Source organism: Leptonychotes weddellii, chromosome 7 (assembly GCF_054177405.1).
Source record: "Leptonychotes weddellii isolate Sample4059 chromosome 7, ASM5417740v2, whole genome shotgun sequence".
NCBI classification, from domain to species: domain Eukaryota; kingdom Metazoa; phylum Chordata; class Mammalia; order Carnivora; family Phocidae; genus Leptonychotes; species Leptonychotes weddellii.
The window spans coordinates 38,413,626-38,440,280 of record NC_138375.1 but is presented as its reverse complement, the minus strand read 5'-3'; the positions used below and the strand labels follow the sequence as shown (position 1 = coordinate 38,440,280).

The 26,655-nt window shown below is 41.9% G+C and overlaps 1 protein-coding gene across 3 annotated transcripts in view; it reads right to left on the bottom strand.

Moving 5' to 3' along the window:
* HMGXB3 (HMG-box containing 3) overlaps positions 1-26,655 on the bottom strand; it is a 45,608-nt gene that overhangs the window by 15,042 nt on the left and 3,911 nt on the right. Inside the window, exons 3-14 of one of the 3 annotated variants that reach the window (XM_081826178.1) lie at positions 26,128-26,302; positions 22,419-22,916; positions 21,240-21,338; positions 15,218-15,349; positions 10,667-10,813; positions 10,395-10,570; positions 8,540-8,715; positions 8,300-8,397; positions 6,303-6,401; positions 4,590-4,739; positions 1,471-1,772; positions 833-960 (exon numbers count right to left, since the gene is read on the bottom strand). In XM_081826178.1, the coding sequence (XP_081682304.1) occupies positions 833-960; positions 1,471-1,772; positions 4,590-4,739; positions 6,303-6,401; positions 8,300-8,397; positions 8,540-8,715; positions 10,395-10,570; positions 10,667-10,813; positions 15,218-15,349; positions 21,240-21,338; positions 22,419-22,916; positions 26,128-26,302 (2,180 nt within the window). Of the gene's footprint in view, positions 1-832; positions 961-1,470; positions 1,773-4,589; positions 4,740-6,302; positions 6,402-8,299; positions 8,398-8,539; positions 8,716-10,394; positions 10,814-15,217; positions 15,350-21,239; positions 21,339-22,418; positions 22,917-26,127; positions 26,303-26,655 lie in introns of all 3 variants that reach the window. The other 2 variants (XM_081826177.1, XM_081826179.1) reach the window with 2 other exon arrangements.

Below are 26,655 nucleotides of genomic sequence, written 5' to 3'. Positions count from 1 at the left end.
GTGTGGAGCACGTGCCCAAAGGAAATAATTAAGGCCTGCACACCATGAGTTAATTACAAGGAGGATTCTAAAATGGAGTCCCATGCACCCCTTAAAAATGGTCATGTATTAAAAACAAAAAAACAAAAGAAAGGGCGCCTGGGTGGCTCAGTCGTTAAGCGTCTGCCTTCGGCTCAGGTCATGATCCCGGAGTCCCGGGATCGAGTCCCACATCGGGCTCCCTGCTCAGCAGGAAGCCTGCTTCTCCCTCTCCCACTACCCCTGCTTGTGTTCCTACTGTTGCTCTCTGTCAAATAAATAAAAATTAAAAAAAAAAAAAGGTCATGTATTTCTCCACTTGCTGGCACAGGAAGATGCCCATGATACACTGCTAAACTTAAAAAGAATATTCGAAAATAACACCCAGCATAATCCCACTTCTGTCGAAAGAAAAACTATAAACCCATAAACTTCCTACAGCCTTATATTCTGTATGGATGAAAACACATCTGAAAGATTAAAGAGCAGAATGCTAAGTGTTTATCTCATGGCAGCACGATTACTACCAGTTTCAGTTTCTTCTTTATACTTGTCAGCATGTTCCATTTCTTCCACAATGAGGATTTGTTATTTAGCAATGAACTTTGTTTAAAGATCCCAGATATGAGAGTCCTAACACTTGATAGATAAACATCATCTTCTGGGGCTAAGACATCCAGAAGGAAAAACTGCTGCTTTCTCAGAAGCCCCATCTGAGAGAAGGCCCAGTGCTCAAAAGAGCAAGGTCTAACCCCCAGAGGCTGTGCCCAAGCCTGCTTTGGGGCCCTCCGAGGGAAGAAAGGCTGACACGCACCTGTATGGATGTCCATGAAGCTGTGCAGGGCCAGACAATGAGGGTTCAGGCACATCTTCACTTGGGCAGTCACCACCTGCAGCCGGCTGGCTGTCAGCAGCCAGCACTCCTGGGGCCCAGCCAGGGAGCTAGTACCAAAACATCACCAACAGAAAAACAGAAGGGAAATCAACTTAATGCAGTCCCAGGGCTCAGTGATCAATGGCAAAATTCTCAAGACTAATACAGTAGGCAAATGAAGGTGCTGGGGCTCGCGTTCCAGGGTTTTCTAGGTGCGTGTTCCCACTCTGTTGGAATGAGGTCTGTGGAATCACCCCTGAAGTTAACGTAACTCTTAATTTATTACCCAATTTAACCAATCCCCCTGAACTCCCAAATCCAAGCATTATGCTGGGCAGTCCAGATGTAAATAAAATCCTAACTTGGTGACAATAACTTTCAGGCATTTTTCATTAAAAATAATAGACGATTACAAATTATTATTATTTTACTTTAGCAGTTCAAAAGCAAAGGAAACCTAAGAGAAGCAGAGAATAACACCTTCAAAGGCTATAGCTTTATAGCTGTCTGAAAGGGGCAATATGGGCCGAGGAGGACAGGGCAGCTGGGGACGGGGTAAATCTCAAAGGGGTGCTTACTTTTGTCCCCCTTTGAATAATGGGCTGCTACAGAGTAGGCACTGCGTGGACGGAGACTCATAATAATTCGACCAAGAGGTCTGCTCGATGGTGACTGTCTCTTCACTCACGTTGGACAGAATGAGTCGAGAGCTGTTGAGTTCGTGAATCAGGGCGAAGACCTCGGCCAGCTCTGACTCGTTCTCAGGAATCTGCAGGATTTTGCGCAGCAGCTGCAGCGTGGACTGGCGCTGGATCTCTCTCTGGGCCAGGCTCAGTGGCTCTGTGGCACTCAGCACATCTGGGAGAGGTGAGTTGACCTCCTGGGAAGAGAGCAGACTGAAGGATCAGCCAGCACCTAGGGTACCACCAGCCTCGGGCTAAAACACGGAGAGGCTGGAAGTGACAGAGGGATGGGCCCAGCCATGGTACAGTGGGGGGAAACCTAGGCTTTCAACCAGCTCAGTTAGTAACTTGTTGTGTGACTCAACGCAGGTGCTTTCTCTCTCTGGTGCCAGGTTCTCTCTCAGTGAAACGAGAGGATGACACACTGCTTGGTAATAGTTTCAAGAGTCAGCTTCCATTCACCAGGGATGGAATTTGGAGAATAACACACCCAGGTCTCAATTTTGGACATGCCATGTAACAACTATACATGTGTGAACCAAAGCGATTTAGTTATCTTTCTGAGCCTCAGTTTCCTCACCTATGAAATAAAGGATGAAATACTAGTGATCTCCTAGAGCTGTTGTACAGAGTCAATAAAATATTGCAAGTAAAGCACTTAGCACAGTTCTGGGGATGCAATGAAAGCTCTATCAATGGTAGTTTTGATATGTAAACAACGATCTGTACTGCTTCAAGTATTTCTCTTTAACACTTTTATCTTCTGGGTACAAGGGAACTATATTAGACACCAGTCAGAGGCTTTCAGGAACACGGTTCTGAAACGCTCATTAAAAACAGATCCTTTACAATCTCTGTACAAATGCAGCAACAATCCCTCCCTCCCTCATGCTCCCAGAGTCCATTCTTTTACTGCAGAATTCACTGACTCACAGTTGGTCAGACTATTCCCCCATCTCTGGTGAGGATAAAGTCCCTGCTTATTTACAGATTCCCAATACCAGCATAAGGGCACACAAAAATGCTAATTCATATTTGCTGGACATATTACATGTTGCTTTGCAGAAGTTAACTGCTAAATAACAAAAAGGAACTTTCTAGTAACTCTGCACACCTGCAACAACTCTTGGTCTCATTATCTGTAAGTTTGGCTACCTATCTTTCTCCCCCACTAGACTGTGAGTGCCTCAAGGGAAGGGACCATGTCCTATTTATCTTTGTATCTCCAAAGACCTGACCTATGGTAGGCGTTCAATGTATGCTTGCTGAAAGAATGAATGAATGGCTGCAGAGAGCTGACTGACACTAGGATTTGCCCTCGTAGATAGTGTGTTCCCAGTCATGACTATGTTGAACCATGGACTGGAAGAAGAGTTGACAGGAATACTATATCCTTTTGCTCTGAGCCACAGATGAAAGATGGAAAGGAACGAAGACCATTCCTGCCCAGAGAGGTGACAGTCTTAATTACAGCCAAGGAAAAGCGGCACAGGAAACATATGGCCACCAGGGGGCCCCAAAGAGCACCACACACAAAGGTCCCCAGGGTCTCTGACCAGTGTTTCAGTTTATGAAAAACAGTAATTACATTTTATTTCCCTAAAATTTAGGAAGTTAAAGGTGACAGAATGTCAGAAGATAAGTGTCCCGTGGGTAGGCAGCTATCAGCCAAAGACAGAAGAATATAAATATAAATTTCAAAGACTAGGATTTGAAATCAATTGGCTAGAAGTCCCCAGACCATTCCTGTCTGACCTGGAAAATTAGGTCACTTCATTATCCTAAATCTAGGGACCAACATCCATTTCCATACTGCAAACCACACCAACAGCTACAATCAAATAGGAGAAAGGAATGTTCAGAGCCTCTACCTATACGGAACTCAATTCCATTCTATAATCACTGATCAACACATTGATTATGCACACTCCAGGATCAGATGGTATGGCAAAATAGATACACCTGCCCTAAAAGAGATTGTGGTGTCACCGGGAGTCAAGACAGAATGTTGTCAAATCATGGGCCTCAATGTGACCCTACGGCCTAAAAAACAAATTGCCCGGTTTAGCATTAAAGATCTTCCACCGTACGGCCCCAATGTGCCTTTTGTGCCTTATTTTCTGTATTCCTCCCTACATACCCTTCTCTTTTAGGTGACTGGAACACCCTCCGCAGCTCTTTGCTTTTGCCATTGCTTATCCTTGAGTATGGAATGCCTTCCCCTTCCATCCAAATCCTGCCCACCTTGCAAAGTCCAGCTTAGACCTGGAGTGGTCAGGCTCCACCTCGGATCCTGACCTATTCTGGATGCCATCCTCTTTTCCCCCAAGGCAGATCAGGGAAATCTGCCTTCTTACCCTCATCCTAGTCATTCCATCTGCTGCCTCAGGTGCTGTATCTTTCTGCTCACTTAAAGAAATTCACAGGACCTCTAAAGATACCCATTTTTCCTGGTTCTAATAAATAAAAAACAAGTCCTAAAGAGCCAAGTGGAATGTGTTTTACTATCCAAATAGCTTGGTCCAACTTCAGAGAGATTTGCCAAGACTGCTAGAAGTAAAGCTTTGTGTTGAGCCAAAAGCTCTGCAAGGAAACTGAGAAGCAGTGATCTAATCTACAAAGTCTGAGGGTTGGCATTCTCTACATACCACGACACTATTTACAGGTCCTCCACCAGGTCTCAGATCTAAAAGAATGTAACCCCCCTTCCATCCCTCTCTTCTTCAGAATTCTCTTTAAAGCCTGTGTTCCCATTCACCTTGGGGAATGAACTCTTGGTCCACTGGGCTAGAAGGTTTTCAGAGATTAAGGTACCTAGCCAACCTTCTCAACTTAACAATGAAGACAAGGGAGCCCAGAGAGAAGGAGGCTAGGTTAAGAACTTAACAACTGGTTACAGTTCTGGTGTTCAAACCACTATCATGTACTAAGAAATCATTTTCTATTTCTACTAAAACAGGTGCACCAACAGAGCTCACACAAGGTGACGGGATGTGTTTAGGGAAGGAACTCACGAGAGCCTTGGTGGTTTTCTCAGTTCGGTCTTTGGCAAGGTTAAAACCACAACTGGGACAAATCCGTGGTTTATGCCTGTTGGTGTAGACGTAGTTACAAGAGGGATTCTTGCACTTTCCCCTGCCTCTTGAAGTAGCCAGGCCCAAATCCTAAAAAAGTAAGACCAATATTTAATTCCACAAGTTACACCTGGGCAGAGTAAAAAACCAGGATGACCAGCTATCAGTCAAAGGTGAGAGTGACAACTGCAAAAGTACATGTAGACTAACTTCCAAAAAGCCTTGAAACAAGATCCTTTTTCTGCGGTTATGCCCTTTCAACTTACTACAGCCTGTGTAATTTTGGCAAGTCCCTCCTCCCCATCTGTGAAACGAGTGGACTCTTAAGGGTCAGAAGTTCAAATGCGTTCAGGGTCCAGGCCACTAGCAGGCCTTTTCTAACAGAGTGCTGGATACTGTGGTGAACTAAAGAGTCCATGCCCTGCATGAAGACAACCATGACCTCTGCACTACCCTAGGCTCCTACGACATCTAGGCTCCTACGACAAGCTGCTATCTAATCAGCCAAAGAGAAAGGTCCTGAAAGTTCCCCCAGATGGTAACCCTAGTGCCTCCTGTAGCCAAAGGGACAGGGAAGTAAAGGTACAGACGGCATGGAGAAGGTAATAGTAATTAGGTCTCTGGGGAAAGAAAACTGAGCAGGTATCCAGGATAAAGGAGATATTCTCCTTAAGGATCAGGCCAGACTATGCACTAATTCACAATACTGTGCTGTCTTGTTACTACGGAATCCCCAGCAAAGGGCCTGGCCAGGGCAGGTGCTCAGGAAATATTTTTTGAATGAATGAATGGTTCTGCACCTGTCTGCCTTATCTGGTAAAAATTTTCAAAAATCCAGCTGCTCTCTCAAAATCTGTGTCTTACTCAGCTCTGCCAGAGAACCTGCCAAAAGATACCTGGCTAACTGGTACCTTAAGGATCAACAAAATTAGAGAATATTAAGAGCAAGAAGAGCCCCAACATGATATCCAAAATGACGCAGCACTTTATAGATGTGAAAACTAAGGACCAGAGAAGCAAAGAGCCTTGCCCAAGGTCATGTGGCGTGCTGGCAGCAGAGCCAGAACCACTTTTGGACTAAGTCCTTGGAGTGTTTATTCTACTGTTCCATGTGGCTTACCCTGCTAAAGGATGACCCCAGAGTCACACATTTGTTTACTGGGATAATATATGTAGTGTTAAAAATAAAAGGTGGGTGGGAAGGGAAAACCTTGGTAGGAAATGCCAAGCGAAACAAAGTTGTTTTACCAAAGCACTCCTCAAATGCTTTGAGATACCAGTACTGAATGTGACTGTGTTAAGGAGGATAAATACAATTTTCTCAAGCTTATCTGTGGAAAACACTTCTGAGGATAGAAGGTCCAAAGACTGTTGAATGCTAAAGCTGGACGAGATTCTCATCTCCAATTACTCTCCAAGAAATATCCAGGTCTCAGCTGGCCTACACTCTATAGATCTCGTCTGGGAAAAACCCAGCTGATTCACCCAGCAGCTATCACTGGTATCAGTGATGGCCTCTTCAGGACCAATGATCTATTCCTGACCCTACTATCACTCCGAACTACTACTCCCCACCTCCCTCAGACTTCTACTCACCCTCCGCCAGAAAACCAAAACCACTTCCATGTCAGCCCATCACCTGGCTACACTTACCAGCGTTACAGTGCAGCTGTACTTGTATGGAGGAAACATATCTGGCTTGACCTCTACAACTTTCACCTGAGATGTCCTACTGGCCGGACTGTTTGAGAGCTGTGGATCAGAACAAGTGATTTAGTTTATCTAAAAGTTTAGATCGTTTATCTAATTGAGGTTTATCTAAAACCTCAAACTGTTGAGGTCCTGTGTCCTGAAACAGCTTGAGGAGATAGTTTCCCAAGGGAATGTGTAGAACTATGCTCCATGTGAGCCTTCTAGGATGCTAGCCAGCATCACCAGCCCACCAAAGGTTGAGTATCACTTCCAAGTCCAGGGCTGCCACACTCTTCTGTGCAGCTTCTAACACTGCATGTTAGAAACACTGTGAATCAGATGGACAACTAATACAAAGTGAGAAAAGCTCATGATGGTTATACATGCAAATATGTGGTTGAATAATGTTGGCACAGAATGAAGTCTGAGAGACTGTTCACTAAAATGTCACAGGGTGAGAGGAAGATCATGACTGTTTTCCCTTTTACCACCATCTATGAAATTTTGCAGTGTTTGGGGCACCTGGGTGGCTCAGTTGGTTAAGCAGCTGCCCTCAGCCTGATTTTCCTATTTCAATTTGGTCTAACAGGGTTTCCGAACTACAGGTCACAACCCACTGAGGGGTTGTGAAATTAATGAGTTGAAACGAGCATTTTGCAAAATGGAAAATAGCAAAGTGACTACATATATATAAAGGCATAGATAGCTTCCTTATACTTTTTATGTATACAGGTATGGATAAGTTTACTGGGCTGTGATGTAAAAATGTGTTATTGAGGGTCATGACCCAAAAAAAGAGGTCTAGTAAATAAAATGCTGATTTAGGGAATTTTGATCATAACTATTCTAGTCACATATGGAAAAAGAACTAAAAAAACAAAAAACCTAAGAGCAAGTGTGCTTGAATACACTGAATTTCTGACACCTGGGAAGCCTCTAATAACTCTATCATTAAGTTGAATGGATTATATACTGGCTACAAACCAGAATGTGGAGTAAGAGCCATGTTTTTTGGTTTTAAAAAATCCTATTAAAAAACACACAAATACAGGAAAGGACTTAAAGGCTGAATGGGCGCAGACTGCCAATAGTAGTTAGTTCTGGGTGACAGGATTACAAGGGACTTACTTTCTTTCTGCCTTACCTGAATTTTCTATAACCACCATGCATTCATTTTTTTTAAAAGAGGCTAAAGAAATAAGACAACTCAATGCAATTATCTAATCCTAGACTGAATCCTGTACTGGAGTGGAAAAATGCTATAAAGGCCATAACTGGGTAAAACTGATGAAATGGGAATGCAAATGACAGACTGACGTATTGTATCAACGTGTCAGTAACAGAATACCCTTCTTAGGAAATACACACTGAGGTATTAAGAAGCCAAAGGACATGTAACTTCCCCTTAAACTACCTGTATTTAGAAGCACAGAGGAGGACAAATGACAAAGCAAAATGGGCGATAACAGTAAGTGACTATGGATAAAAAATACATGGTTGCTCTTTGTACTATCTTTACTCTTGCAATGCAATTTGTTCCCTAAGTTTCAAAATTTTTTTTTTTTTAAGATTTTATTTATTTAAGAGAGTGAGGGAGAGAACAAGTGGAGGAAGCAGAGGGAAAAACAGGCTCTCCACTGAGCAGGGAGCCCGACGCAGGGCTCGATCCCAAGACCCCAGGATCATGACCTGAGCCGAAGGCAGATGCTTAACCGAATGAGCCACCCAGGTGCCCCTCAAAATTATTTCTAAAAAAAGTTTAAAAACACGCATTCATTTTATAACAAGAAAAGAAATTTAACTAAAAATAAATAACTCATTCATGCTCAACTTCATTCCAGAAGTCTAACAGTGTAAGAACAGGCTTTTTGCCTATGGCTTTGAGACACTAAATAGAAGTCCTGTTCTCAGAGCAGCAGGCCTCCCAGAAAGCCCCACCTCTGGAGAACGGGTCTTACCTTCACCTCACTGGTGTTAGATGGCTGTTGGATCGGCTGGCCCAGCTGCTTCAGCGTGCTTGGCTTCAGGCCACAAGTCCTCACAGAAGGGGTTTTATCTGAGACAATCAGGAGTCAAACTGGTGACTTAAGAGCATTCAGAGTCTCCCTAAGTCTCTCAAGTCCATTCTCAACAACTCCCACTCCTGTCCCCTTCCCATTGGACAGCTCTCCACTCCCAGGTTTGTCCCAGCCCCTTACCACTCAGGGGAAAGGCCTGCCTGGCCCTGGGCAGTCCCATGCCGCTGCCTCGGCCCACATTAGATGGGGCTGGGAGAATTGCTCTCATGGGTCTTGCTGCAGCCAGTAATGAGGGTCTGACCCGAGCTTTGCCTTTAAGCTCCGGGACTCTGGCCCCAGGGGTGAGCAGGTCAACTCTGAAAAAAAAACAAGAAGGCAAATCTAAAAATTCCAGACCAAGGGGAAGAAAACCGAAGTACAATCTCCGAATAGCATTTTAGTAAAGGGATAGTGTAGTAAACTGTCAGGCTTTAGACAGATATTTCATGGGGTCATTATGAAGATAAAAAAGCACAAAATAGTACCCACAATGCAGAATACCAACAGCTATTGTAGTTATACTATCTGATCTGCCTCCAATTATTATTTAAAGTTTATCAGTCTCCCTTGTGAGGGCGGCTAAGAGACCCTGCAGAACAAAATCCACACTTTTTTTTGTAGCCCCGGTGCTGAGCACAGGCTACATCATAAAGGGCCTCAATACACATTTGCCAAGTGACTCACTTGCCCAAAACAAAAGGTCTAAACTGCATGGCTTCATTCTCTAAGGATACAGAACCATCCTGAAGTACACTGTTAAATAAAAACAGGCAAGATGTAGAAGGATGTAAGTTATGCTACCATTTGTGTAAAAAAAAGGCAGGAAGAAAATATATACACATACACATCTATACATACACACATATGTAGTATGTGTGTAAAACTATGTCTAGAAACACAGGAAGGTGGGAATGCTGTGTCTGGAAAATGGAAATGGGAGTGAAGGACGGGCTAGAAGAGAGATTTGTTTCAGTTTTTATCTCTTGAGTTTGAACCGTGTGAATATATTTCCTATTCAACAATAAAATGTTTTAAATCAAATAATATACACCAGAATTTCTAAGCCTTGGCACTACTGACATTTTGCGCAGGCTAATTCTTTGTCAGGGCCTGTCCTGTGCGCCGCAGGATGTTTAGCAGCACATCTGGCCTCTGCCCACCAGATACCTGCAGCACCTCCTCCCCCACAGCTGTCACAATCCCAAATGCCTCTAAACATTGCCTCAATGTCCCCTGGGGGCAAAAGTGTTCCCTGTTGAGAACCACCGATATAAACAAATAAGGGCCATAAGGGCCATTAGTCATAAGACCACAATCGCCTCTGGGAAGGGGCCACATGAAAAATCTGGTCAGGCCTTTAAGGAGAGAAGGGGAGGAAAAATAGCCCATATTTATGGGCCTCCTCCTATCTGCAAGGCACTGGGCTATGCATGCTTTACACACAATCTTGTTCAGGCTGTTAAGGTCAGCCATTAAATTTTAGATATTTTTCAATACCCAACTCAAGATTTTTCAGGAGAGAATGGGCATGAAGGGACAATGCCCAAGATCAAACGGGCATGAAGGGACAATGCCCAAAGTCAGAGACAGATCACAACCAAAACTGAATTCTCTGACCACCAGGACAGGGATCATGCTATAAGATGTCTTAATAAGGTGTTTTTTTTTTTTTCCAAATCTAGTATCCACGATTGGATACTAGTTTGTAACACCACCCTCAGCCTGTACCAGCAGGACCCTAATAACTGCTTCAGAGAAAATGACAAGAAGATATGTACAGGAATTTAACAGCAAAGCAGGGATAGCTGAGTGTAAGAGGAAAGACAAATCATTCCATGGCTCTAGGCCTTGGTTTCTGTATCTCTAAAATAGGAATCATTAACTGGGTTAACTCCTCCCTCTTAGGAATGCTCTAAGAACATAGGATAAAACAAGGAGCATTTCCCAACCTGCTATTCTAAATACAATCCTATAATATGTGAGCACATTAATTTACCCTGTAGGCTTCTTAGGAGCAGGGAGAGGACTGGAGGTGCTGGTCCTCTCAGCTGGTGGTGGTACGTCTGGTCCAGGACTGTCATTCTCAGTTGTCCCCAGAGAGACCTCAGGCTGCACACCACTCTTGACCATCGGCGTCTTCGTGGCTGCTGTACCACGATTCCCAGGAGCTTCCTTGACCAAAACATGGGCATCTGAGATGATCACTTCCTCCCACTCATTCTCCTCACCCACTTCTCTTGGAGGAGCTACACTTAGGAGCTGGCTTACAGCTTCCGAGTTCTCCAGAGTCAGTTTGGAGGCGTTTTCCTTAGGGGAGTTTTGCTCAGTGTTGACAGGCTGCTGATTTCTTTTAACCACCGAGCCTCTGGAGGAGATACCAGGAGCCAATTCCACTTTGACTTTGGCTGGCTTTTCCTAGAAAAAAAAAAATAAGAATGCCTGTATGCATACGGCATTTTACAGCGGACACCACATCACAAGTATTCTCTCATTCGATCCTCACAACAAAAATGTATGGGTAACAGATTAGGAGACAGAGACCCAGAGAGAGTAATAGGCTAACTTAAGGGCCCAAGTACAAAACTGGCCTGAATTTAAGTCTTCTGACTTCAGGTCCTTTTCACCACAGTATTCAACACCCCACTTAGGATAAAGCTGTTCTCCTCCTAACAAATTTCTCATTGATAGCTTCTTTAAGTTTTAGCAAACAAATGCTGGCATTTTGGGCCTGACCTTTCTTCAAAGCCTGCTTCTCTACGTCTAGGTAGAAGCTGACATATTGCCATACTGGGCCTAGAAGTTCTAGATTGTTTGTTTTGGTGGTCCCTTTATGAGATTCAGTTAATCCCAACGTGGTCAAATCTCACACGGAGAGACTGAAAGCTTCCAATTCTATTGGGGAAAACTCTTCTGTCCCAGATTCTTTCAGGTGAATCTTAAGGCTGACCTACACCCATGCCACAAACTTCTCCCTTGGTCAAATTAACTCAAACATATTAATTACTTACTAGAAAATACTCAAACTCACTAAAAATACCAGCTGCTATTTCAGATCAGCTTACTTTAAAAAATTCCTTGGCGCGGTAGCTTTTATCCCATCAGCACTGCTGTGGAAATATACTATTATTTATGCACACACCTGTACACATAAACATCTAAATATAGGTATATTTATATACATACACATAAACAATTTTTTTTTTTAAAACAGTGTCGTCTCCAGAACAGGTCTCAGGAAAGTTTTTAAGGATGCCATGGGAATAGCGAAAGGCACTATAAACGAGGATAAAAGCTGGGTTCTATCTAGGCTGTGCTTCACATCTAATTACTTACGTCACCTAAGACAAACTTCATTAGAACCCTCATTTTGCCACCATGAAATAAGAAGAGTCAGGCTTTCAGTGTTCATCAATAGCAGTACAATAGCCTTTTGGGTAGCCCAATTCATGGTGCAGGATTCCCCTGCACATTGCAGAAGATTACCATCTGTGGCTAATGTTATTAAATTTCAGTATTCTCACCCAGTCACTGACTACCAAAACCCCTCACTTTTCCAAAGCCACCTGGGCAGCACATTGCCTCTGATTAAGAACCAATATGGATGACCTTAAAAAAAATCTCCAGTAAAGCATTCCCAGATTCTAACACACAATAATAATCCATAAAGACAAGTAAATACAGAGAAAAATTCCAACTGCACAGAGCCCACTGACTGCTGGAGAGGGAAAAGTCAGCAGAAAAACAGGAGACAAGTTAAACTAAATCCCTGCAATGAAATCTCTGAGCAAGGCACTGCCCACTAAGTGGGCTATTTTAGATAAAAATCCTTTGCAGGGAGACTGAATAATTTAAGGAATCAGAGCAAAAAGCTAGCTAGTGAGCTCACATTTCCTTAACTCAGCCTACCCTTTTAGATGTCACTTTCTTTTTAAGATGGAAGGTAAATACTACCAGTTGCCCGCTTACAGAGACCTCAATTACCACTATCAGAGAGCCAAAGGAGTGAGGCTTTGGGCTACAGAGCTTCAGACACCATCTTTTGTTCCATCCAATTCATTGGGAACAGTGCCAAACTTTCTTGGGCTAATTTTAGCCAGTATGAACTCTGGAACAATACAAGAAAAGGTGAGTCATTTCCTGACGGGCACGAACACATTTGGAGCTTTTAGGAACTATTTATGCTTGCTGCTTCAAAAATCAGAACTCCAGAAATCTTAAGATTCTGCAGCTAAACAGCATAGCAATGCCTAAGAAGTGTGATTTAGTGGAAAAGCGCTGACATAATTAGCTACGTGAACTTAACAAGTTACTTCTCTTGAATGTATTTTTCTTCAGCAAGAGACCTGGACTATCTAAAAACCAGTGTCACTTTTATCTCTAAAATTCCAAGTGCAATGATGCTAAAATGTTATCCTTTTTCTTCTTACACTGACTTATTCTGATCCTATGAGATTTAGAAATCACAGCACCTACTCTTTACGTGGCAGTTCTTATAAAAACCTTTGGAGAAAAAAATCTGACTTAGCAAGTCAAGATGGGGGACAAGTAGCTAAGAAAAAAACTGGTTTCACATTATGAGTTTGATCTTAGAAAAAGAACCATGGCTCAGAAGTTATTTCAATCAAAGGGGGAAAATGGACATAAATGAAAAAGAAAAGAAAGCCAAAGTAAAAACAGAACCTGAAGGAGACAAGGCCACAGGATCCGTTAGAACTCTTCCATGCAAAAGCATAAGAAATAAGGTCATTTGACAGACCTGACAGACAGCAGCGTGCATCTGTGAAGAAGAGCCAAGGAGGATCCTGACTGTCCTATTCAATCTCTCTACTGCAGCTGAGGAAGTACATTTTGGGGAGAATAATTGGAGTGGGAGGAAACCGAATGGCTGCACAGCAGCCCAACAGAGATGGGTGAGCACAAGAAACTCAACAAAATCTCCTGAAACACACTAGCACTGGGTCCTTCCTGCCCCTTGAAGTGAAAGCGTGAAGAGCAATAATAGAGACAATTCCACTGCTGCCAACAGCAACAGCAGTGACCCCTGATTGAGGATTTAATCTATACTAGGAATGTGCCATCCACTTTACAGGGATAATCTCATTTGATCCCTCCACCAACCCTAAAGAGGTAGGCACTATTGTTAATTTCCATTTACAAATGAAAGATAAACCAAATAAAGAATAGACATAAAGTGATTTGGCCAAGGTTTCACAGCTAAAATCCCTGGGAGGCAAGTTTAAACTGAGGAAAGCTGATTCCAGAAGTGTACTTCCCCCCACCCCCAAGGATGCTCCTTTCTCTTCTATCACTCAGGAAATTTCTAGGGTTTTAGGAACTCAGTGCCAGGAACCTGGTGCAGAGACCAAGCACACGTTTCTTTTCTTTTTCCCTTCCTTTCTTTCTTTCATGTTTGTTTGTTTGTGTATGTCTATCTGTATGTATGTAATCTCCACACTCAATGTGGAGCTCCAACCCACAACCCTGAGATCAAGAGTCTCAGGCTCTCCCGACTCAGCCAGTCAGGCACCCGCAGAAGTTATTATTATTATTATTATTTAAGATTTTATTTATTTTTTTGACAGAAAGAGACACAGCGAGAGAGGGAACACAAGCAGGGGGAGTGGGAGAGGGAGAAGCAGGCTTCCCGCTGAGCAGGGAGCCCGATGTGGGGCTCGATCCCAGGACCCCGGGATCATCACCTGAGCCAAAAGCAGACGCTTAATGACTGAGCCACCCAGGCGCCCCCCCGGAAGTGTATTCTTAATTATTAACCTATTCTGTCTTCTGGAACTAGTGATGCCCTGAACCCCCAACACTCAGCCAGAAGGCAAAAGTCACCATCCCAGTGTTTTTCAGAGATGTTCTATGGAAACTGCCCCCGAGAAACTTAATAGGTATGCCACTACATAAGTTTTCTCTACATGGATAAATCTGGACCATGCTGAGTTAGACACCTAACAAACACAAACCTAGCCTAAGGATTTTCGCAAAAACAAAGCACTCTCTTTCCTTTTCTACCTACCCAAATTCTACTAATCCTTCAAGACCATCTCCTCTATAACCCATCCTTGACTACTCTAGTTCTTTTGACCCTACTTTATAGTCTCATATAAAAAATGTGGCAAGTATGTATGATTTACATAATCAGTGCAAAGCATAAAACAAGTAACAAAAAAACATGGTGAACTGAACTTCACAGGGGCATAGCTCTGGTGCTCATTTATTTATCACGCATCGTTTACTTAGAGAGAAACAGACACAGAGGTATACACTTGGAAAGTTAATTATGAAAGACCTAAATATCAGGTTAAGGACCACTACATTAAATGGGAACTATAGGATACTGAAAGGACTTTGAGCTAAAAAGAGAGCAGATGTGAGTTATGCATCTGAGTAACTAAGCAGTCAGTGTGGAGGGTGGAAAATTAGTTAAAAATTTAACTGTAACAGGAAATGAATAAATCAACATGGTGTAGTCATTCATGGGAAGTTATAAAGCAATTAAGGATAATAGTCTTGAAGAGTATTTAATGGCATGGTAAGTTAAAAAAAAAAAAAAAAAAAGGCAAGCAATAGAACTTGGATATTCACAGAAAAAAGACTGAAAGAAAAGACACCAAAATGTTAACAATGGTTTTTCTTTGGATGGCATAAGATTATGGATAACATTTTATTCTCTTTTTTAAACAGTCACAATGAAACTTACTTGAATAGTCAGAAAATAAAAACAAGTATTTATTTTTTAAGTCCTCTGCTCTAAAGGGGACCAGGAAGCCTACTTTGTGAGGCCTCCAAAGCAGCAATGACCACTGGACTTACCTTTGGGACCCACTTCCCTCCTAGGAAGTTACCACAGGTAGGGCACTTAGGTGGTTTGTGCCTGGTGACGTATGTAAAGGAGCAACCTGGGCTGGTGCAGGTCCCATGGCCCCGGCGGGTATACGTAGTGGTCTGTAAGGAAAAGAGCAGGTCAGAATCAACACCACAGTGTAACCCCTCTCGGAGCCTGATGACCATTATAACCACAACAATGCCAGGAAGATGTCAGCTTGTAGAAGAATAGCCAATTCATGGTATCTAAAAAGGTCAGAATTGGAAAGGTCCTAAGATACAATTAATTCACTATTTAGAAATGGAGAAACTGGGTTCAAATGAGGAAAAACAGCTGCCCAAGGTTACACAGATAAGTATCAGAAGAATAAAGGTAGGAATAATTACTACTAATTAAGCCAAATACCACATAGTGCTAAAATGTTTTACCAATATCTCATTTAACACTCTCAGCAATGCTATGAAGTAGGTATTATTAACTACTGAGGTTCAAAGTGGTTAAATGCTTTGCCTCAAATTGTATAGTGAATCAAGGGCACACCTAGACCTAGAACCCTGAAGTCTTTGATTCTTGGTCCAAGATTGCTTCCATGCACTTAGCTGCACCCACAGTCCTAAATACTTCAAAGAATTTGCTTCATTTTCATTCTTGTTAAAAATAAAAAATTAAAAAAAAAAAAAAGATAGTAGGAAGGGAAAAATGAAGGGGGGGAAATCGGAGGGAGAGACGGACCCCGAGAGACTATGGACTCTGAGAAACAAACTGCAGGTTCTAGAGGGGAGGGGGGTGGGGGGATGGGTTAGCCTGGTGATGGGTATTAAAGAGGGCACATATTGAATGGAACACTGGGTGTTATACGCAACCAATGAATCATGAATACTACATCAAAAACATAATAAAAAAAATCAGAGAACCAAGGACTAAGGGTTCAGAGATATAAAAATAGACAATGGCCACTTAAAAAAAAAAAGGAGGGAATTCCAATAGAAATCAAGTTCTTTTACACTCAACAGAATTTATTTGCATATGAATATATTCAGCTACTGGCTCTCACCATCTCCAATGACTTCCCTTTGAACAGAATGATTACAAGGGGTTATTACATTTCAACTGCAAATAGAAATTAGCCATGCCCCATTTCTTGATTAATGCTGAAAAGAAAACATTTCCCTGTCAGATTTGTTCTGTCACTTATGGGTGTTTACTCAGATATTAATCCCACCTTCCTGAGACTGGCCGAAAAGCAAAAAGCTCAAGCTGCCACTAGGTTACCACTACCAGAACGCCTAGGGAAAAGGTGATTGTAATAGTGGTAGCAAGTCAGGGATGAGGGTGAGTGGTGTGGCACCCGGGAAAGAGACCGACCCGGCTTTGAGTTCCATACTCTACCACTAACACAGTGGATGACCTGGAAGTAAAGTCATTTTAGCTCTTAGGCCCTGGGTTTCCTCCTCTGTAAAATCACCTGCCCTTCCTATATCCTAAAGAGCAAATGAGGTAAGAAATAAGGAAATACGTTGCTTAGTAACTTGTAAAAGATTCTACAGGTTTGTGAGAAATTATTATTACTGGGCTATAAAACATCTCTCATCTTTGCTCAGACTGTAGCTCCACATGGAATATTCATTCTGAACACCACCAGAAAGCAGAATAAAAATTTAAGTCAGGTCAGTTCTATAAATAAATTACCATGAACTTGGAAAGACTCCTAAATAGCAGCTTATAGAAATAATTTTAGGAAAAAAATGCTAGTGTTCGAGGCTGATGTTTCATTCTTAAGTATTATTTATAAAGGCTTTCTGGAAGAGTCTGGCTGACACTTATTAAATCATAAAAGAGTAATTTCCAGGAGAGCAAAGGCTCAGGAGAAACCTGTAATTTCTCCATGAATTGGGATGCAATGGCTGTTCCTTCTGAAGATATGATAAATTTCTCATCTAAAAATAGACTGTTTATCCATAGGTTTTAGAAGATAGACTGTGGTAAGTTAAAGACGTACACTATTAATCCTCAAGAAACCACCAAATAGCTAAAACACAGTTAATAGCTAATAAGCCAATAAGAGAGATAAAATGAATTCATAAGAGGGGCGCCTGGGTGGCTCAGTCGTTAAGCGTCTGCCTTCGGCTCAGGTCATGATCCCAGGGTCCTGGGATTGAGCCCCACATCGGGCTCCTGGCTCGGCGGGAGCCTGCTTCTCCCTCTCCCGCTCCCCCTGCTTGTGTTCCCTCTCTCGGTGTGTCTCTCTCTGTCAAATAAATTTAAAAAAAAAAAAAAAAATGAATTCATAAGAAATATTCAATTCAACAGAAAGCAAAATAACACAGGACAAAACGAACACAAACAGTAAAATGACAGATCTAAACCTAACTACACATTTATACGTTAAATGTATACGGCCTAAATACCGCAATTAAAAATAGAGATCGTCACATAGGTCTTGCTCTTAGATCCAAACTATATACCACCTACAAAAAAAGTACCTTAAATATAAAGATAAATAGGTTAAAAGTAAAATGCTGGAAAAAAATATAACTTCCTAATAATAACAATCAAAAGAAAGCTCATTATCAAAGTAAATTTCATAGCAGACAATACTGCCAGAGATAAAGAAGGTCATTTCATAACGATAAAGGGGCCAATTCATCAAGAAGACATAACAATCCTGGGATGCCTGGGTGGCTCAAATGGTTAAGCGTCTGCCTTCAGCTCAGGTCATGATCTCAGAGTCCTGCGTGCTGGGCTCCCTGCCCAACGGGAATCTGCTTCTCCCTCTTCCTCTGCCCCTGCCCCTGCTCTCAAATAAATAAAATCTTTAAAAAAAAGAAGATATAATCATCTTAAATGTTTAAATACTTAATAACAGAGTCAAAACACATGACACAAAAACTAATAACAGAGAATACAAATACTGTTTATAGTGACAGGTAGATGCCTTCTCTCAATAACTGACAGAACAAGCAGACAGAAAATCAGTCAGGATATAAAAGAGCTGACCACTATCAATCAACCTGACCTAACCTGACACACATAGAACACTCTAACTCAACAGAAGACACATTCTTTTCAGGTGCACACAGAACATTTACCAAGACAAATCATATTTTGGGCCATAAGATAAGTTTTAATAAATTTAAGAGGATTCAAGTCATATAAACTACAAAGTTCTGACTATAACGGAATTAAATCAGAAATCAATAAAAGGAAGATATCTGGAAAATCCCAAATATTTGGAAAGCAAATAATGTACTTTTAAGTAACTTATGGGTCAAAGAATAAATCAGAAAGTATTCTGAACAAAATAAAAATAAAAACATACCATATCAAAATTTGTGGGATGCCACCAAAGTAGTCCTTTTTTTTTAAAGATTTTATTTTATTTGAGAGAGTGAGAGAGAGAGTACAAGAGGGGGTAGGGTCAGAGGGAGAAGCAGACTCTGCGCCGTGTGCAGAGAGCCCGATGCGGGACTCGATCCCGGTACTCCGGGATTATGACCTGAGCTGAAGGCAGTCCTTTAACCAACTGAGCCACCCAGGCGCCCCCCAAAGTAGTCCTTAGAGGGAAATTTATAGCACTAAGCAGCTGTATTAGGAAAGAAAGGTCTCAAATCAATGACTCAGCTTCTATCTTAATCTTAAGAAACTAGAAAAGAATAAATTAAGCCCAAAGTAAGCAGAAGAAAGATAAAGATCTGGGCAAGTATCAGTGAAATACAACACAGAAAAACAATAGAGAAAATCAATGAAACCAAAAGCTGGTTCTTCAAAGGTCAATACAATTGATAACCTCTAGCCAGGCTTGTCAGGAAAAACAGAAAGGACACCCAAATTACCACTATCAGTGATGAGACAGGTAAAATCACTAAAGTCTACAGATATTAAAGAATAAGCATGCCTCAGAATTTTAAACACAGAATTACCATATGATCCAGCAATTCCACTCAGGTATATCCCCCCCAAAAACTGAAATCAGGGGCTCAAACAGACATGTATCTACTAAAGTTCATAGCAGTAATATTCACAACAGCCCAAAGGTGAAAACAAACTAAATGTCCACCAATGTCTATGAATGGATAAATAAAATGTAGGCTATACACACAATGGAATATTATTCAGCCATAAAAAGGAATGAAATTCTGATACATGGTACAAGATAGGTGAACCCTGAAACCTGCTAAGTGAAAAAAATGAGATCATAAGGACAATATTTGCATGATTCCATTTTATGAGGTACCTAAAATATGCAAATTCAGAGATGGAAAATAAAACAGAGGTTACCAGGGGCTGGGGGAGGGAAGAATGGAGAGTTACTGTTTAATGGGCACAAGGTTTCTGTCTGGGATGATGAAAACTTCTGGAAATAGGTAAACTGGCAATGACTCCACAACACTGAATATACTTACCGACCCTGAATTGTACACTTAAAAATGGTTAAAATGGTAAATTTTATGTTATGCATATTTTACCAGTTTTTTAAAAAAAGAGTAAGGGAATGTTGTGAACAATTTTATGTCAATAAATTTGACAACTTAGATGAGATGGACAAATTCCCTGAAAGACAAACAACTACCAAAGCTCACTCAAAAATAACCTAAATCTAAATAATGAAAATTATTTAAAAATAATCTAAATAGTCCTATACATATTTTAAAAATTGTGGACTTGCAATTAAAAATCATCCCACAAAGAAATCTCCAGGCCCAGATTGACCTCACTGGCAATTACCAAACATTTAAGGAAGAAATTAATACCAATACCACACAAACTCTTCCTGGAAGATGAAGAAGAAAAAGTATTTCCTAACTCTATTAGGTAAACATTACCCTGATACTAAAACCAGACAAACACTATACAAGAAAATTAGAGACCAACATTTCAGCAAATCAAATCCAACAATATACTAGAAAGATAATACATGATTGCCAAGTGGGGTTTATTCCAACAATGCAGGATTGGTTTAACATTTGAACACAATGAAATTAACCACATTAACAAACCAGAAAATTCCTACAACCATCTCAACAGACCTAGGAAAAACACTTGACAAAATCCAACATCCATTCCTGATAAAAGCTCCCAGCAAATTAGGAATATAAGAGAACTTCCTAAACTTGAAGAGGGCATCTACAAAAAACCTATAGCTAATATTACACCTAATGGTGAAAGACTGAGGGCTTTCCTCCTAAGATGAGGAACAAAACAAAGATATCTGCTCTCACCATTTCTAGTCAATATTATACTGGAGGTCCCAGACAGTGTATTAAGAAATAAGGAATCCAAATCAGAAAGGAAGAAATAAAACTACCTTTATTCACAGACAACACAGTCATCTATGTAGAAAATGCAAGAGAAACTACAAAAAGGCTACCAGAATACATGAGTTTAACAAAGTTGCAGAATATAAGTTTAATATGCAAAAAAATCAACTATGTTATATTACTAGTGAACAATCAGGTATTGAAAAAAGTTTTGAACTACCATTTACATTAGCATAAAAAAAAAACCCCATGAACTATTTAAGGATAAATCTCAGCCCAGATACTGCAGTATGTGATGGAAAAACCATTAACTGATAATCAAAAGACCAGGGTCCTGGTTCTGGCTTGTTTCACAGCCCAGTGGCTCTGAATCATACAGAGAACAAGTCCTTTCTCTTCTCTAGGCTTTTTTTGTAATATGTACAAATAATAAAATTGAATCAGATCAATGGCCCTCAATTTTTCTAAATCATGTATGCTTCTGAAAATTTGATTAGAGGCACTGAACCTATCCCAGGTAAATGCTCTTAAAGAGAAAAGTTTGTATGTACCTTGAGGAGTTTAAGGATCCTGCAGAGCTCCATTCAAAGACCCTCCCCCTACACCCCTATCCCCAGTAAAGAATACCTGGAGAGCAGATAATCTGAGACCTTGGACAGTCCTACTGTCTTAACGTTATTAAGACTTAGAAAACTACCTGGAAGAGAATTCTTATGGAGCCCTGATCTCCATTAACTCCCCACACACTGACCAGTTTGATGGAGGTGGGGTTCTCCACAACTGAGTAGGCAGGAAGAGGCAACATGATGAACTGCGTGGCTGGCGCAGAGGAGCTACTCTCACTGGAATCCTGTGGGCACATGGAGAGAAGGACAGTTTTATGAGATGGAATGAATAGCCAGGGCCACCCACAACACTAAAGACGGATCAACTCCAATAACCACAGCAGTGTGCTTATCCAAAAAAATGGATCTACAATTATCTCAAAACTTTAACTAAAACAAAAAAAGATACAGACAACTTTTACCACAGAGAACGTGCTATCCTCATTTTACAGATGAGAAAACGGAGGTCCTAGGAGACTTAGGACTCTGAAGATCAGATAAGCGGTGAGTGAAAGAACCCAACTGTTCTGACCCTGTCAAGTGTTTTTAACATCCTATTGATCTGCCTAAACCAGGCAGGTGGCATGCTTCATTATCATAAACAGCCCTGAGGCAACAAACAAAAAAATGGATTTAGGCCTACCATAGAGTCCTTTGCAAGGGGCTACCTGCTCTCATACAACCAGACCATCCTACATTCCTCTTGGCCTGAGCAGAACTCCTACTCTGAGGATGCCACACTACCCAGAGTAATAGAGGGCATGGTGGTGGCTCCCCCGCTTCCAGGGGGACCAGGCTGTGGGATCACTGAACTGCTCTTCCCGTCAACTGGGCATGGCTGGACTTACACCAATGGAGAGACTTCCCTCGTACTTCTAAGTCCTATCACGCTGGCCTTGAAGACAGCTTCCTTTTTCCTACCCACTCTGCGCCCAGGAAGACCATTTGAAAATTCTCCTAAACAGTTCAAGGTGCCATTGTGTTTGCTGAAACAATCTTCAGGGAACATAAAATCCTAACAGCTTGAGCGATTCCGGCTTTGATTCACGGATAGCCCATATCATTTAAATGCTGTTAATGTACCTCATGTACTCTCTCATGTGAAGAAAGTCCTAGCTATGCTGGGCAAAAGGAGTTGATAAGAGTGCCTAAGAAACTGAGGAGAACTTTAAAGTAAGCAAGCCCAAGGGAAAAAGGTTCAAGAGAACTGTAGTCCTACTAGAAGTCCACACCAGTGGACTTCAATAGCACCACTGCATGGTGCTAGCTGCCTTTGTAGTAACTCCAGATAAAGCAACAGAGACGTAAGTACCAAAGTCACTCACCCTCATGACAGTTACCACTGACATGCTCTCCCCAACCTGGGGGTGGGGCACGGCCAGGCTTCCAGCAGGGAGGTCTGGTGAGCCGTTCACTAAGGTCTCTTCAATTACCAGGCTTGTCTGGTACGGTTGGCGGCTCTCCCCTACCTCCAGGGAAGCCTCCTCCAGGAGCACATCCTGGCTGAGGATCTCCGAGGTGGCGATCTCTTGTACGGCACCCGGCTGGGCAAGGGCTCCCACCTCCTCAGCTAGGGCCTCCACAGCCAGGCACTGCTCTGCCACGCCTGCATGGCTGGGCACTGCCTCCGGGGCAGTGCTGGACACAAGCGATGGTCCTTTAGGAGACATCTGGTTCTGGGCCACACAAAGCTCTAGCTGAGGGCAGTTGCGGTCCTCCTGCAGGCTGCTCTTGGGGATGATGATGTAATCTGAGCGGGGGAGGATCTTGCGGAAACCTGGGATGTCCGGAACCACAGCAGTCAGTGCAGAGAGCTTGGAGTTCTGAGGACCGGGAAGCCGGGGAAGGGGAGACAAGCAGAGATAAATGGTGTGAGACCACATGCACATTTGTTATTTTTTTCGTTTTTTGGACTGTTTTCTGCAAAAGGGACCATAAAGACTCCTCTCTTGACCTAAGACTTCAAGAGGGTCAGCCTCTGTCAAGGGCAATGTCGTCCTCCTCTGAATCACACTTTAGCCCATGTAGCTTACTTGCTCAATCACACAGGAAATAGGTAACAGGGATCAGACTCTGGAAAGGGCACTTATCTTGGCATTTGAAACTGTGAGCTGAAATCCCAGATCTGCAGTCCTGAGCAAATACTTCCCAATTTTTAGGTCTTGCTGCCCTATCCGAATTTAGCTATTTGTGAGTTCCTTTCCAGCTCTGATACATTGGATTGCAAAGTAGCAGAAGATTTAAAAACTAGAATGTATAATGTTCAGTAAAACCCCAAAAAGCACAAAATACAAGTCAACAAGCCAAAATGGAACTCAAGGCAGCAAGCAAGGACTCTGGTAACACTGGTTTCTCCCAGACTTACAAAACAGAGGATGAACCGATCACTTCATGAAAGAAAGTATGCATGGATGGGAATATCTGACAAGAACCTGACTATACTGGGGGCAGCGGTGGGAGGATATAAATATTAACACTGACTGGGAACTTAACGTTCAGAAAATACTTTCCTGACCTTAACATTAACAACACTATTAGGTTGGGTATTATTATTGTTCCTACTGAAGCTCAGGGAGGTAAACTTCCCCCAAACATAAAACTAGTAAGTAGTAAAGACTCCAAGCCAGGTCTTCCAAGGAGCAAGGAAACCAGGCACTAGAAGCAAAACCGTTCATGGCCAAGAAAAAGGTACTTTTGTTTTATTTTTTCAAATTAAACTGCAAGTTACCTAATAAGAAAAACAGAAAAGTTCAAAGTCAACAGTTAAGTGAGAACTGAAATTAAATGGAAATAATTTCAGATGCATCTTTTAAAAGGAACACTAAGTCCATTACAAAAGGATCCTTAAGTACATCAAAAGCATGAAGTCAGTGAGACTACTTAAGGTACACAGGAAGCACTCAGAGATGAAAGTTGAAAGAAGCACTCAGATGAAACATAAAAGCAGGCCAAATCCTTTATGGAGCCTTTACTGGAGAGATAATGGAGAAATGACATTCTCAAGTCACCCTTTGAAGCAGACAGGTTAGAACAAGATTAAATGTAGTAAATGCATAGAATGATCTGGACTTAATCAACAAATCCAGGCATCTAGACACCAGGGAGAGCTGAATGTCACTGGAACCACGGGCCTTGCCACTTAGCAAGAGACTGGAAGGGCTGCCGAGAAGCCAGAATGCCACAAGGTCTCTGACAGGCTCCCAAAGTATGAAGGCAGGAGGGTCTTGCTTTCATACCAGGCAATCTCGGAGAGGTCAAACACAGCACCCAAAGCCTTACTCAGTCTTGGCACATTCAGATGCTCATTAAGTACCACCTTTTCTTATTATATGGTCACTAGACACTTAACCTACTAAAGAGTGGTATTTACTGACCAAGGCAGTATGTGCCAATGACTCAGCTAGATGCTTTATATTATCTAATTTAAACACTATGAGTAGATACTATTATTCCCCACTTTATGAACGAGGAAACCAAGACTCAAAGGTTAAGTGATTCTTCCAAGGTCACAGCTAGTTAATATCAGAGCTAATCCATTCATGTTCTTGATAGTAATAGTAGAGATGATGGTAGATATAAAGTCCCACATGGATAAGAAAAAAATCATTGACGATGATTTATTTAAAAAATGTTTTGGGACGCCTGGGTGGCTCAGTCGGTTAAGCGGCTGCCTTCAGCCCAGGTCATGATCCCAGGGTCCTGGGATCGAGTCCCACATCGGGCTCCTTGCTCAGCAGGGAACCTGCTCCCTCTCTCTCCCTCTGCTTGTGCTCTGTCAAATAAATACAATCTTTAAAAAAAAAAAAAGTTTTAAAAGTCTTAATAAGGACCTACATTAGTGTGTAGCTTTAAAAACCATCATCACTCTGGGAATAGGTAAAATTTTCCTGTATCAGGGCAAAAGGTTGCTGACTTTATGATGGGGAAACCACAGGGAGTATATATATATATATATATATATATATATACACACACACTTTTCCTAGACTCCACTTCCCCTTCCCCCCAGGAACTGTCTCCCAGATTCAGTTTACAAACAAATCATCTAAAGGAGGGGGTACAGGGACACCTGGGTGGCTCAGTCAGTTAAGCGTCTGCCTTCGGCTCAGGTCATGATCCCAGGGTCCTGGGATCGAGTCCTGTATTGGGCTCCTTGCTCAGCAGGGAGCCTGCTTCTCCCTCTGCCTGCCGCTCCCCCTGCTTGTGCGTGGCTATCTCTCTCTGACAAATAAATAACCTTTGAAAAAAATTAAAAAATAAAAAAAAATTTAAAAAGGAGGGGGTACAGACTGGTATCTCCAAGACTTTAGATAACACAAAGCTCTTCCGGAAAGAGGAATGCCAAGCCAATAAGGGCAAAATAATCTAAATGGCAGTGGCAGATGGCCTCCACTAAGGAAAACACAACCTCTTCTGCTGTAACATAGCTGTTGTATTCCTGAAGAACCTTTGCTCTACATTATCAAAGAAGAAATCAGAGACAATGTTTCAATTGAAAAAAGGAGTTAAGGTTAACCTTGCAATAACAAGGTTATTTTTCCTGCAGGAATTTCAGTTTAACAAAAAACCAGGAGTATTAACAGGTGTCAGTGTTCTGTTATTGTGAACTAGAAATACGAAATGGCTGACAGACACAAACTAGAACACGTCCTTATGCATTCTTTAATTCAAGCCTGTCTCCTCCATCATGTTCTGCTTCTGGCATAGTGCACAACCACCAGTGTTAACAGAAGAATGTGACATTATACAAGGCAGCTGTATCTACTTCCAAACTCACCAGCCCAATTGCTGATTATGTTATAACTGACAGCAATCAGTATAACACGTATTCATTACCTTCCATTAGTAAGGTGAAAACTGATGGGGTGCAGGAGAAATGCCTTACAAACTACTACATTAAGAATGATAAAACTGACTCAACTCAAAGTTTTCCTAAGAAAAGAAAAGGAAACAGGAGAACAGGGTGTGGGGTCTTCCCAAGGCCTTCACCACTGACGCAATGGAGAAATTAGTTGGGGAAAAAAAATTACTTACAGGATCCAAACCTTCTTTCTCTAATTTGGCTTTCTCCAGGTAGTAACTCCTCTCGGCCACGCTGAGGAGCCTCCAACTTTCACTAATCTTCTTATTGATCTCAGACTGAGGGAGGTGGGGGAGTTCCTGCTGCACTTTCAAGTAGATGTCGTAATAGTATAGAAGGTAAGCCGACCTAAAGGAAGCAATGACTTAAGGTTTTCCCTCATTCAACCAGTAAATAGTACAGTGTCAGGGTTTGAGAGTAAAGAGGCAAAAACCGAGCTTTTCATTTCAAAGCATTTATCTAAATAGGAACTGAAGCAAACAAACATTTAAATAACAGCCCCAGGGCACCTGGGTGGCTCAATCGGTTAAGCATCTGCATGATCTTCAGGTCCCAGACCGTCCCAGGATGATCGAATCCCTCATCGGGCTGAACTCCCTGTTCAGCAGGGAGTCTGCTTCTCCCTCTGCCCTCCCCCGTTTGTGATCGCTCTCTCGCACACTCTAATAAAATCTTTAAAACATAAATACATATATACATAA